The sequence below is a fragment of the Penaeus vannamei genome, chromosome 39 (assembly GCF_042767895.1).
Source record: "Penaeus vannamei isolate JL-2024 chromosome 39, ASM4276789v1, whole genome shotgun sequence".
NCBI classification, from domain to species: domain Eukaryota; kingdom Metazoa; phylum Arthropoda; class Malacostraca; order Decapoda; family Penaeidae; genus Penaeus; species Penaeus vannamei.
Genome location: NC_091587.1, coordinates 4,548,976 through 4,561,579, shown reverse-complemented (window position 1 = coordinate 4,561,579; position 12,604 = coordinate 4,548,976). Strand labels below are relative to the sequence as shown.

The 12,604-nt window shown below is 50.2% G+C and overlaps 1 protein-coding gene across 1 annotated transcript in view; it reads right to left on the bottom strand.

Moving 5' to 3' along the window:
• Window positions 1-2,859: 2,859 nt before the first annotated feature.
• The window catches only part of LOC113825016 (uncharacterized), a 17,687-nt gene continuing 7,942 nt past the window's right edge, over window positions 2,860-12,604 (bottom strand). The window contains exons 3-4 of the mRNA XM_070116805.1: window positions 3,213-3,836; window positions 2,860-3,157 (exon numbers count right to left, since the gene is read on the bottom strand). Of these exons, the coding sequence (XP_069972906.1) occupies window positions 2,879-3,157; window positions 3,213-3,836 (903 nt within the window). The 3' untranslated portion in view covers window positions 2,860-2,878. The remainder of the gene's footprint in view (window positions 3,158-3,212; window positions 3,837-12,604) is intronic.

The window sequence follows — 12,604 nt, the reverse complement described above, 5'->3', positions numbered from 1 at the left end:
AGAGAGAGAGAGAGAGAGAGAGAGAGAGAGAGAGAGAGAGAGAGAGAGAGAGAGAGAGAGAGAGAGAAGAAGAAGAAGAAGAAGAAGAAGAAGAAGAAGAAGAAGAAGAAGAAGAAGAAGAAGAAGAAGAAGAAGAAGAAGAAGAAGAAAGACACACGAATGGAACGAAGTGCTGGAGGAGGAGGAGGAGGAGGAGGAAAGGGAACCATACATTATAACTCTGCGGCAGGACACGCCAGGCTTCGTTCACTAATTCCGTTATTTTTTTTTCCCCGTTCAACAATTTGTTACGGCGCAGTTCAACCGACGTTCGAATGTCAAAAAATCAGTACCAACCATACTCCTATATATATAGATATACATATATATATATACTGCCGCACGCACAAATGTGTATGCGCATACATAACACACACATGTACGTATTGTTCAAGTAAAACAAGGACTCGGATACAGAGTACATACACAATATGTAAGTACACATTTGTTGGCGGTTACATATATGGAAATACTATCACAAAAAAATCAAAGTTAAAGGCACATTTTTTCTTTCCTTTTAAAACTTTCACATAAAATGTCCTTTATGTGAAGCGAGGACAAACAATGAAACTAAATAACAATTTCTTTCCTTAAATTTTGAACTTCTTTTCAACCTCCATAACACGATATGTAACAAGCTCTCAACAAAAATATATATAAAATGGAAGAAGAAAAAATATATATACGGTTTACCACGGATGGTAAGAAAGAGAAAACGAGATAGAGAGAGAGAAAAAAAATTAAAGAGAAAGAGGCGAGTAGGGAATTAAGGAAGAAGAATAAGAAAAAGAAAACAAAAAGGAGAGAAGAAAAAAAAATATACATACATACAACTATATAAATTTCCTCTTAATGCCCAAGAACAAGCTCTTTCGCTGAGGACAAATTAATAATAAATATCTATGCACACCAAAACGAAAGCTTTTTTGAGGCATAAATACTCATGAGCCACTTATGAGTCAGGTCCAAACACTGAATATTAACATTATTTTACATCGTCTTCGAGGAGAGGGAAGGGGAAGGGGTGGAGAGGCGAGGGAACGGAGGGAGAAAAGAGGGGCAGAAAGGACAGAGGATGGAGGAGAGAGAGAGAGGGACGAGGGAAGGTGGGGGGAAGAAGGAGGAGGGGGCACTGTCCTGAATACGCTGTAGAGATAAGACCAAAAATGGACGGAGGTTTAAGGTCCGAAGAGTGTGGCGATTGACTACAGAAAATGAGGTGAAGTGAGGTGAGGTGAGGTGAAGTGAGCTGTAATGGGGAGGAGGGGGGTCTGACTGATGATATCTCAGGCAAAAATAAAATGATAATAAGAAAACTGACGATGGAGGAGGGAGGCGAGGCGAACATGTGAAGTGACCGCGCGTGAGATGAAAACGGGCGAGGATGAGGATGAGGTGACTGAAAGGATATCTGTCTGACGATGAATATGGGAGATAAGAGTAGATGGTGATGATGATGACGCTCTGATGATAAATAACACAGATAAATAATTAAGCTAAGGGGTTATGTGCAGGGTGGGGGAGGAGGGGGCGAGGGGGAGGAGAGGCAAGGAGGAGGGAAGAAGGAAAGAGAAAAAAGAGGAAGGGAAAGGAGGGCAAGACGGGTAGGGGGGGGTAGGGGTATCCTTAATCCTAATCATGGCAACCCAAGGGATGGCCGAAGGGGGTGGGGGGGCCAACGGCGGCACCCAGAAGCGACCCCTCGACCACCCACATAATGGCAACGCGCGCCCAACACGACCATGGAGATGGCATAACACAAATATTCGAGTGTAAGAGAAAAAATGTTCTTTTCCAAAATTTCCCAAGCTATATAAAGAAAAAGTGTAATAACTATAACAATAATGAAGATGATAAGTGCGTCCAGTCCGTTTCTCGTCGGAACAACTCCTAGCGTGGCTCAACAGCTCGGTTTCGGCGGAACCGACGCGGGTTAGACAGCGAGCGACCGCTTGCCCAAGGGAACCAGTCTCGTCCTTTTTAAACCTAAAGATTTGCATTCTTCTTATATACACGAAAAAGATTATAAAGTGAAAAAATCCTTTATTAATGATCAAATATATATCCTTTCAATAACAACAAAAAGTGATTAATCTACAGCAGCACCGACAAGGCCCCCAATCGGACCCTCGCCCCACCCCCTCCCTCGCCCCCGACGTGGGGAGGGGAGGGGGCGTGGCCCGGAGGGACGAAAGGGGGTGGGGGTAACTTCCGGCTAAGCTCCTACCGGAAATTACAATGCGTTCAGATCAAATTCAGAATCAATGCCAATGGATATTTACACATTTACAGGCCGGTCGCCGCCGGGCGGGGCGACCGGGAAGGTACTTCAGTGACCAAACCCTTACTGCTAAATAGAAATATCTACACGCGACAAAATCTTCTTGGATTTCAGACGAATAATTACAGTTACAGTAGCATTGATAATAATAATTATTAATTAATAATGATAATAATAATACCACGTAAATAAAACAGGTATATACAAACAGCGACCTTGCTTACAGAAAGACCCTTTGGATCCTACTTAGTCTGTGGGCGGAGCCACGCCGCCGCCGCACCTGCAGAGGCAGAGGCCTTCCAGGTGGCGAGAATCGCCGGGCCTCAACGAAGGGGACCTTGCTGCCCGGTGCCGATGCCCGGCACGAAGCCTCTCAGCCACACCGACGCACACTCTCCGGCGGCGGAGGCGGAGGCGGAGGCGGCTACCGTCACTGCGCATCGAGACCCTTCTGCAGGCACCACTGTGGTCGGGGAGGGGAGAGGGGGACGGCGTCGCCTTCTCGCGAATGCCCAGCTACAAGCGACGACCGCGATGAACGACCAGGCGACGACGCAGTTAGTGTCTACTCTGCAGCGCCTGCAGCCGCCGCCGCAGCTCGCTCTCGTATCTCCTGAGGCGCTCCTTCTCCTGCAAGAGGCTCTGCTCGCGCTGCATCATCTCCCGGCAGTGCTCGGACGCCTTCTTCAGGATCTCCACCTTGGGCGCCTTCTCGCGGTCCTGGAGGTCGGGCACGCGCACGCGCAGCTCCTCGAAGGCGTTGCGCAAGTCCACGCGCCGCATGCGCTCAAGCGAGTTGTGCAGATGCCGCTTCTCGGGGTCGTCGCAGTCGGAGCGGGGTTAGTTGTGCCAGGCCCAGCGCTGCGCTCAGCGAAGCAAGCCGGCGCCTTGCAGGCGGCGTCAGGCCCGAACACGCGGCCGCCCGTCTCAGGTGTTGCGCCAGCCGGAGCCTGCTGCTGGCCGCCCGCTGCCGGCGGCAGCGCAGCCGCTGCGCATGCGCCGCGAGGCGGTGTAGGGTCTTGCAGACCACCACCCTGACGGCCACCTCGGCGCCACGCCCAAGCCGCTTCCTGCCGCTGTTGCCTCTCTGCGTCGACGTCGCATGGCCCCGAGCCGCCCACGTCACCACGCACGATCTCGTCCCCTGCAAGCCGTGAAAGCAATTGTTGGTCACGATGCTCACCGAGTTGAACCACAATCTGGCTACATCCACGAAGACGGCAGACGCTGCTCCCAGGACGGGCGGCCTTCTTCCTGGCATGACGAACATAGGCCTGGTCTCCTTCCCTTGACCTTGAAACGGCGCGGAGGCCGGCGGCGGCGATGCCGAGGAACTGCTGTTGCCACCGCGCTGCGGTGCACGGCGTGCCTTAGGCCTATCGTCCCCCATCCCAAACCCCTTTTCGGTCCGGCAGCCGACACGAGCCCCCGGCCCCTCGCCCACGGCGTTATTCGCAGTGGTGCACCAATCAACGTCGGTTGTTTGATCAATGAGGCAGGCACGCCTGTCTGCTACCTGGCGTATTCGAACAGGTGAGGAAAGTGCGGAAGAAGGGGAAGAGGGCAGAAAGGAAGAGGAAGCGAAGAGGCGATATATTGAGCTAGGCGCAGAGCAGGCGGAGAAGGGGGAGTTGTCAGTCCAGTACTCCCGCACCCACTATGTTTCGCCCTCTGGTAGCAGTGCTGCCCCCCCCCCCTCTCTCTCTCTCTCTCCACGCGAGCTTTCGAGGGCAACCAGACGCCTGTATCGATTGTGGAACCAAACACACACAAATACAAATACACACACACACACACGTAAAGGTATGCTATGCAACTCTCCCTGCTGATAACGCTCTCTAACAAACACAACGAGGGTATATCATTCCGACAAAAATTAAGAGAGAGAGAGAGAGAGAGAGAGAGAGAGAGAGAGAGAGAGAGAGAGAGAGAGGGAGAGAATTTGACGGCGTCCTTGGAACCTTGATACGCCAGTCCGGCTTCCAAAGTAGCAACCTGGACTGCACTTCCCCCCCCAAGAGCTCGAGGCTAGCCCAGGCCTGAGAGGTCAGAGGCGAGCCATACCTGTCACCCCTCCTGCTGGGCAAGGTGTTGGTCTGTTTTATCATCCATCCTTACCCATCAGTGATCACCTCACCCCTCGCCTTCCACTGCTCTGCTCCACACTTCATGTTCCGCCCCTCCTCCTGACCTCAACCCTCTCCTCGGCACCTCCCCTGGGCTTCCTCCCTCATCCCTCCTCTCCCCCCAGCCTGCCAAAGCCAGCGCCCTCGGCCATCAAAACCGACGGGGGAGGGAGAAACGAAATTCGTGATTAGGCCTAGCGAATCCTCCCCTCTGCCAACGTGACTCTGGGGAATCCTCCCCTGCCTCCACCCTTCCCCTTCTCCTGTGCCTCTTTCCTCCTTCTGCTTTCAATGCCCCCTTCTCCCCCCCTCCCTTCCCTTCCTGCCAGCACAACCAACTACATTTTTCACTGAGCCTGCGCCCCCTCCTCCCCTCATCCCCTCCCCACCCTCTGCCTCTTTCTCGTTTAGCCTTTCCATCTATTCCTTGTCCTCAACCCTCCTCCTTCCTCCCTTTCTCCTCTCTCCTTCCTTTCTCCTTCCCTCCCTTCCTCCTTCCTTCCTCCTTTCTCTCTCTCTCCTCTCTCTCTCTCTCTCTCTGTCCTCCTTCCTCGTGTGTCAGAACTGGGCTCACAGGCCACGGAAACCCCGCTCCCTCTCTCTCGCCTCAAAGGGGATAGAGTGCAAAGGGGGAAGACGAGACAAGAGGGGGAGCAAACGGCGGCAGAGAAGATATATGTGCAGCTACAACTATTGATGAACGGAAGGCAGAGGAAGTTTAAAAGAAACTTCTCTGTCTATATCTATCTATCTATCTCTCTATCCATTCATCCTGGAGACGTCACAGAACAAAAACAAGAAAAATTGAGACCACCACCACAAGCGCCTATTTGATTGTCAAACAGATATCCTCCTCCTGCCTCCTGCTCCTTCCTGCCCTCTCCTCCGCACACCAAAAATAAAAATAAAAAAAGATAGGGGACAGAGATATATATAGAGAGAGAGAGACAGACAGACAGACATAGACAGACAGACAGAGAGAGAGAGAGAGACCCGCCATGTCACACTGTCACTTTTGGGAGCCTATAGGCAGCATATGTACAGAGAGAGAAAGAGAGGTGGGAAGGGGTGAGGTTGGAAGGGCAGAGGGAAAAGAAATGGAGACCGAGGGGAGAGAAATTTGGGAAAAACAGAGCGAGAGAATAATTAAAGAAGTGGGTTTGAGGAGGAGTGGAGGGGGAGGGACTACTGAGGACAAAGAGGAGGCCCACAGGAAGTTCTGGGCTCTGAAGCTAAAAGAGGCGGCTGTAGACGAGGCAAGAAATGCGAGTATATTATATATAAAATAGAGATGAGTGAGGAGGATAGAGAGGAGGAGGAGTAAGTAGAGATGAGGAGAGAGGAAGGTGGGATTTATGAGATATAGCATATGAGGAGGAGGATATGAGACCACTACTAATAATAAACTAATTATGTGAATAAGTTTTGAGAAGAAGCATGTATTTATATGATCTAGTATTTGTTGGAGAGGAGATAGTATATGTGTGAGTGTTGGGGGTATAAAGTATATGAGAGGTTATAGAAGAGGAAGAAGAGGAGGAGGAGGAGAGGGAGTATACAGTAAAGAATTTCTGAGTATGTATGGTACATTTTCCCCATGCTTCCAAACTTCCTTTTATAGTCTCTGAGAATTCCCATTCCTTCCCCTCCCCCTTCTCATTCTGTTTTTTTTTTTACCGTTTTTTTTTTTTCTACCATTTTTTTCTCAGTTCTTTTTCTCTCTCTCTCTCCCTCTCTCTCCCTTTTTTCTCTCTCTCTTCTCATCTCCCTCCCTCTCTCTCTCTCTTTTCTCTCTCTTTCATCTCCCTCTCTTCTCCTTCCTTCTCCTTCCAAACTGTCAGAAGGAATAACGACACACGGAAAAAGACGGATGGCATGCGAACAGAGAGAGAAAAAAAAAAAAAAAAAACGAGAGAGAGAGAGGGAACAAAAGGGGAGGATAAAAGACGGGGGAATGGGAAGGGTGAAGCGAAATTAATCAGATGAGGAAGGCAGGCTTGAAGTGAGGATGTGCCTATGGAGGTCTCAAACACATATAACTCTGATTTGGGAGGAGGTGGGGAGAAGGAGAGAGAGAGGGAGAGGGAGAGGGAGAGGGAGAGGGAGAGGGAGAGGGAGAGAGAGGGAGAGAAAGAGGGAAAGAGAGGGAGAGAGAGAGAGAGAGAGAGAGAGAGAGAGAGAGAGAGAGAGAGAGAGAGAGGAGAGAGAGAAATAACAAAAAAAACAACACAAAACAATCTGACAACAAAAACAACAAATGTTTATAGTGGCACAATTTCCTCCCTCCCTCCCCCTCCAAGAAAAAAAAAATCAAAGGAAATGAGGGAAAAAAAACAAAAATAAAAAAAATATCCGGGGTTCATCGTCCATCCATATAACTCTTCCTTAACTGGTTCTTCCTGTCGATTATTTAGGAGACTTCCTTGTAGAGGCCTGCAAAGTGCCTGCCTTTCCTCTCCCCCTCCCGCCTCCTTCCCCCCCTCACCCCCCCCTTCACCCCTCTTCACTCCTTTCTCCTTCCCTCCTCTTATTCTCTCCCCTCTTCTCCTCCTCCTCCTCCTTCATTCTCTCCCCTCTTCTCCTCCTCCTCCTCCTCCTTCATTCTCTTCCTCGCCGTTTTCTTCTTCCATTTTTCTTCACATTCTTTTTTTCTTTTCTGCTCCCTTTTTCTTCATTTTTTTTTCTCTTCATTCTCTCTCTCTTTCTCTATCTTCTTCACCTTTTTCTTCTTCTTCTTCTTCCTCGATACTTGATAGATAGAGGAAAGATTCACAGACAGACAGCAGAGTGATTGACGAGTAAAAAGACATAGATCCCAATAACGAAAAACAAACAAACAAACAGTAAACATAAATGGCAATCTCTCTCTCTCTCTCTCTCTCTCTCTCTCTCTCTCTCTCTCTCTCTCTCTCTCTCTCTCTCTCTCTCTCTCTCTCTCTCTCTCTCTCTCTCACGTAATTCGCGTTACCAAGAGGGTAATTCTCTTCCTGCCAAAACTCATGCTCTGGTTCACACTCTCCAATGCCAGATTTTACCTGTATAGCTCCCCCTCCCCCTCCGCCTCACCTGTCACTCTTTAGTAACAGCCCCTGCCCCCCCACCACCTTCCTCCACGTCCCTCCCCTCCCCTCTCCCACTCCCTCCATCTCCTCCCCCCTCTCTCCCTCCCTCCCTCCCTCCCCCCACCTGTCACCTGTACACCGCCGTCGCTCAAGTACTGGAAAACGATGACGTAAATCGATCATTCGGAATTGTGAAAAGATGTGGCGTAGAAGTAATGAGGAGGAGGGGGGGGGGCGGAGGCGGAGGGGAAGAGGAGGTTGGTAATCCGAGGAGAAGGATGAATGAAACTGGTGGGAAGGATGAGGGGGGGGAGAGAGAGAGAGAGAGAGAGAGAGAGAGAGAGAGAGAGAGAGAGAGAGAGAGAGAGAGAGAGAGAGAGAGAGAGAGAGAGAATGGGAAAGAAAAGTAGAAAGAAAGTAAACACACAAGTGTAGATAACCAAGCCCTCCCCGGGCGGCGTGAGCAGCGGCAGAAGAGCAATCCCGACGGCGCAGCGGAGCCCGTGGGGCGTCGAACTCGCGGAGGGCGGGCGGGCGGGAGGCGGCGGCGGCGGGCAAGGGCCTGCCTGGCCTTGACTTCGCCGCAGCTCGAGCGTGACGCGGCGTGGCAGACGGTGGCTATCCTGCTCCTGCTGCTCCTGCCGCCGCCGCCGCTTCTGCTGGACGATCCACATCAATCACCACCACGACGCTGCTGCTGCTGCCGCCGCCACCGCCGCCTGCTGCTGCCTGCTGTCGCTACCCCCACCCCCTTGCGTGGCATCTCCTCTTTCCCTTTCGAAACCATCAGGCGAAAGGAGATAGACAGATAGATAGACAGATAGACAGAGAATGTGAGGGGAGAAATGAGGATGAGGATGGGGGGAGGGGGAGGGCAAGATCCCTACCCCCTTCCCAACGCGCCCTACCAACAGGTAACGTCTCCTTCCTTAGCCCAGGGCGTCCAAAACACAAACCTCGGGGTCTGCTGAAAGGGGCCAATCCCCCCCCCCCCCCCCGCCTTCCCATTCAACGACGCCGCCTCCCTGTCCCTTCCTCCAGTTTATTCTCTCTCTCTCTTTCTCTCTCCAATTTTTCTTCTCTTGTCTTCTTTCTTCCCCCCTAATTGTGTTACTTCCTCTCTTCTTCCTTCTCCTAACCCTTCTCCCTCTATCTCCTTTTCTCCCACCCTTGTTCTTTCTCCTTTTCTTCTCCTCTCCTCTTATCCCTTCGCTCCCCTTTCTTTCAATCCTTCTTTCCCTGTCTTCCTCCCCCTTCCTTCCTTCATTCCTCCTCCGTCTGCCTACGATAACATCCGGATCACGTACCAGACCAACTCTCCGCCTCCCCCACCCCCTCCCCCACGCGGACACAGTAAGAGAGGAAAGACTGAATGAAGAAAAAGAAAAAGGAAAAGGGGGGTAAGACACGAAAGATAAACGAAAACATACGTGGAAAAGCCTCACGGAGCGGGAGCAGGGGAAGGAGGGGTTTAAAACTGGGGGAGGACAGGACAAGGAGGAGAGAGAGAGAGAAAAAAAAAGTAGGAGGAGGGGCGTGAGAAGAAGAGGAAGTGATAAAGCCGCGAGGGCGTGCGTCCCGGGGCCCCAAGTACACATCACCCATCAAACACCTGGCGCCCCTCGAGATGATAAAACACGTCTTCCAAGACAGAATCCCCTTCCACCTTTCCTTCTGCCATCCCCTCCCCCTACTTCCTACCTCCACACGCCCCTTCCCCTCCTTCCCACACCCCTTCCTCCCTCTCTTCATCCCCCCTCCCTTAAGCCATCCTCTGGCACAAGGGAAAAAACTCAGATGAGACAATTCCTCAGGATTGGAACGTTTTGTAAAAGTCCCACCGAGACCTTCTTTGCACTTCCCTGAGAACACTGGTTTGTCCTCCCCTTCTCTGCCTTGGAGGGGAGGGGCTGCCCTGTCCCCTTTCCCCCCACCCCCGCCCCCCCCTACCCCTGCTCTATTCCTCGAACTTTCTCAGGACAATCAAGAGGTAAAAACACATTTGACGATTTTTCTTCCATCCTCTTTTTCTCTTGCTCTTTCTGCTTGGACCACTTTCTCTCTCTCTCTCTCTCTCTCTCTCTCTCTCTCTCTCTCTCTCTCTCTCTCTCTCTCTCTCTCTCTCTCTCTCTCCCAGGGCAGAGTAAGGATCCCAAAAACCCATTAAGGAATATGCCAACAAATAATTAGGCAGATAATGACATAATAATCAATTATGTTTCTGCGGTCTCTGCGGCGGGGACGACAGGCGGACGGAAGCGACGGCGGGGCGGGGCGAGGAGTAAAGGACGATAAGGAACGACGATGACAGTTAAAGGAAAGAGACAGATACAGAGAGAAAAAGAGAGAGAGGGAGAGAAGGAGAGAGAAGGGGGAGGGATAGGAGGGAGGGGGAAGATAGTGTGGGTGTGCAGTGAATGAATGAATTGGAGGAGGAGGAGGAGGAGGAGGAGGAGATGCAAGAGGTGTTAGAATGAGTCGGAGACGATGACGAGGGAGAAGGAATGTGACGAAGAAGAAGAAGAAGAAGAAGAAGAAGAAGACGAAGCAGAAGACGAAGAAGAGGAGGAAGGAAGAAGAAGACGAAGAAGAGGAGGAAGGAAGACGAAGTACTGCCAGTGTCCTAGTCGCAACTGTCGGGAATTTCTCACCATCTGGCAGGTTCGTGGCCAAGCTTCCGGTGCCGCCGCCACCACAACCCACGCACACACGCACGCACGCACACTCAAACGGACGAACGAACACACACTGCTCTTCCACTCACTCATTCACTCAACCCAAAGGGACATCGCTCCTTACTATTAATGGTAACAAAAACAAGAACAACAACAATAACGATAATAATAATAACAACAACAATGATAAAAACATTATTGATAACGACGTCGATAACAAAAAAAAAAAAAAAAATCATAATCACAACTAATATATATATATATATATATATATATATATATATATATATATATATATATACACACACACACAAGTACCCCCCCCCCCCCCCCGGCCAGGCCAATGGAAGCGCACAGACGCAATCTGGCCGCGCAGGTACACCAACACCTGACCAATTGGACGTAATTAACCAGGTAAGATGGACATAAAATGGAAAAAAAAAATTAAGAGGGAGGGGAGGGGAAAGGGGGGGGGGAAGGGGGGCGGAGGGGAAGACATAAAAATTAAAAGCAAATCAGGAGGAGAAATTAAGGACGAATAGGGGGGAGGGAGGGAAGGAGGGAGAGGGGAAGGGGGAGCGAAGAAGACATCTCATTCCCTCCACTCCCCTCAAGGTATTACGTGAAAGGAGGGAAAGGGGGAAAGGAACAGGAAATGGGGCAAACATGGAAATTAAAAACAAATAAGGAGTAGAAATTAGGAGAATCCAAGAACGAGGAGGAGTTACATGATGGAAAGGCTTCAAGTAGACTTTATTTCCTGGGATAGAGCCCTGGGGTTGGGGGAGGGGAGGGGAGGGAGGGGAGGGGAGGGAGGGGGAGGAAGGGGAAGGGAGGGGAGGGGGGGGGGGTGCGACTCAAGGGTTAAGGTATCAGGTGATCTGTCCGTCTCTGTGTATGTTTATAAATATTATTGTCCTGGAGTGCAAGTATGTACGCGTTTGCGTGTACGTGTATGATTACGTATATATAAATGCATACATATTCAAAGATATGTCTGTACTTACATACGTATTTATGTATGTATGCGCATATGAATCAATCCATGTATATACCCATGTATATATGCAAGTATGTATGTATGCATGTGTGTGTACCTGTGTATGTAGGTTAAGTGCGTATGTGAGTATGTAAAAGTGTGCGTCTTCAGCCGATCAGCGGTAACGGGCGTGAACGAGGCGGGCGAGGGCGCGATGACCTTGCAATCACCTTCATACTCACGAATCTATTTCTTTCTTCTATTCTTCCCTTCCTTCGTTCGCACGTTCTTTCTCTCTCTCTCGTTCGCTCTCTCGCTTACACTAAGTCAGTCAGTCAGTCTCTCTCTCTCTCTCTCTCTCTCTCTCTCTCTCTCTCTCTCTCTCTCTCTCTCTCTCTCTCTCTCTCTCTCTCTCTCTCTCTCTCTCTCTGTGTGTGTGTGTGTGTGTGTGTGTGTGTGTGTGTGTGTGTGTGTGTGTGTGTGTGTGTGTGCGAGTGCGTGTGCCCGCGCGCGCGCGTTAAGAAAAATGCAAAAATGAAGAAAAATAAGACGACGATAAAAACACAACAAGCCGGCATCGAAGGAGATACGAAGGATAGACAGGCGAATGAATGAAGAAGAGAACCAGAGAGAGAGGCAGACAAACAAACAGACAGGAGCATGTAGAGGAGAGTCCCACTAACCTTCAATGACCTTCACCTGACTCCCCTACGCCGCCTACAACCCCTCGCCCCCCGCCCCCCCCCCCTACTCCTACCCCTTCTCCTCAACATGCGTAAAAGGAGGGGGGGAGGGAGGGGGAGGGGGAGAACGGGGGGGATCCCCACCAGTATTAGGCAAGTCGATGCTTTCTGCCTCTTTTTCCGTCTATTTAAAATGTAGTTTCCTTTTTAATCCATTTCACAATTCGCATACAGTGTAAAACAAATAAACAAGAAAAATAAACAAAAGACAAAAAAAAATAAAAAATAAAATGATACGCTAGAGCAACGCCACTAAATGTCACCTCTCCTTCCTCCCTCCCCTCCCCCCCCGCCATTGCCATCTGGACGCTCAACATGACCATCCTAAAAACCCCCTCTCCACCCCCTCCCCCTCTCCCATCCCCTCACCCCCTCCCCTCTTACCCCTTTTACAATCCGTAATCTATCATAAACCTTTTCCGAGTCCGATACAGTCTCCTCTGAGATTTTGATTCTTTTCTCTCTCTCTCTCTCTCTCTCTCTCTCTCTCTCTCTCTCTCTCTCTCTCTCTCTCTCTCTCTCTCTCATCTATTTATTCGCCTTATCCGCTAATCTCTTCATTAATCTACTTTCTTTCTTTACCTTCTCTTTTTCTTCAACGACCCTAACCCATCATTTTGTCTCGCAATTCACCCATTTATCGATTTTTCTTCTTCCACTCCTTTCCTAGCTGCTTATTCGTCTATCTATTTTTTTTCC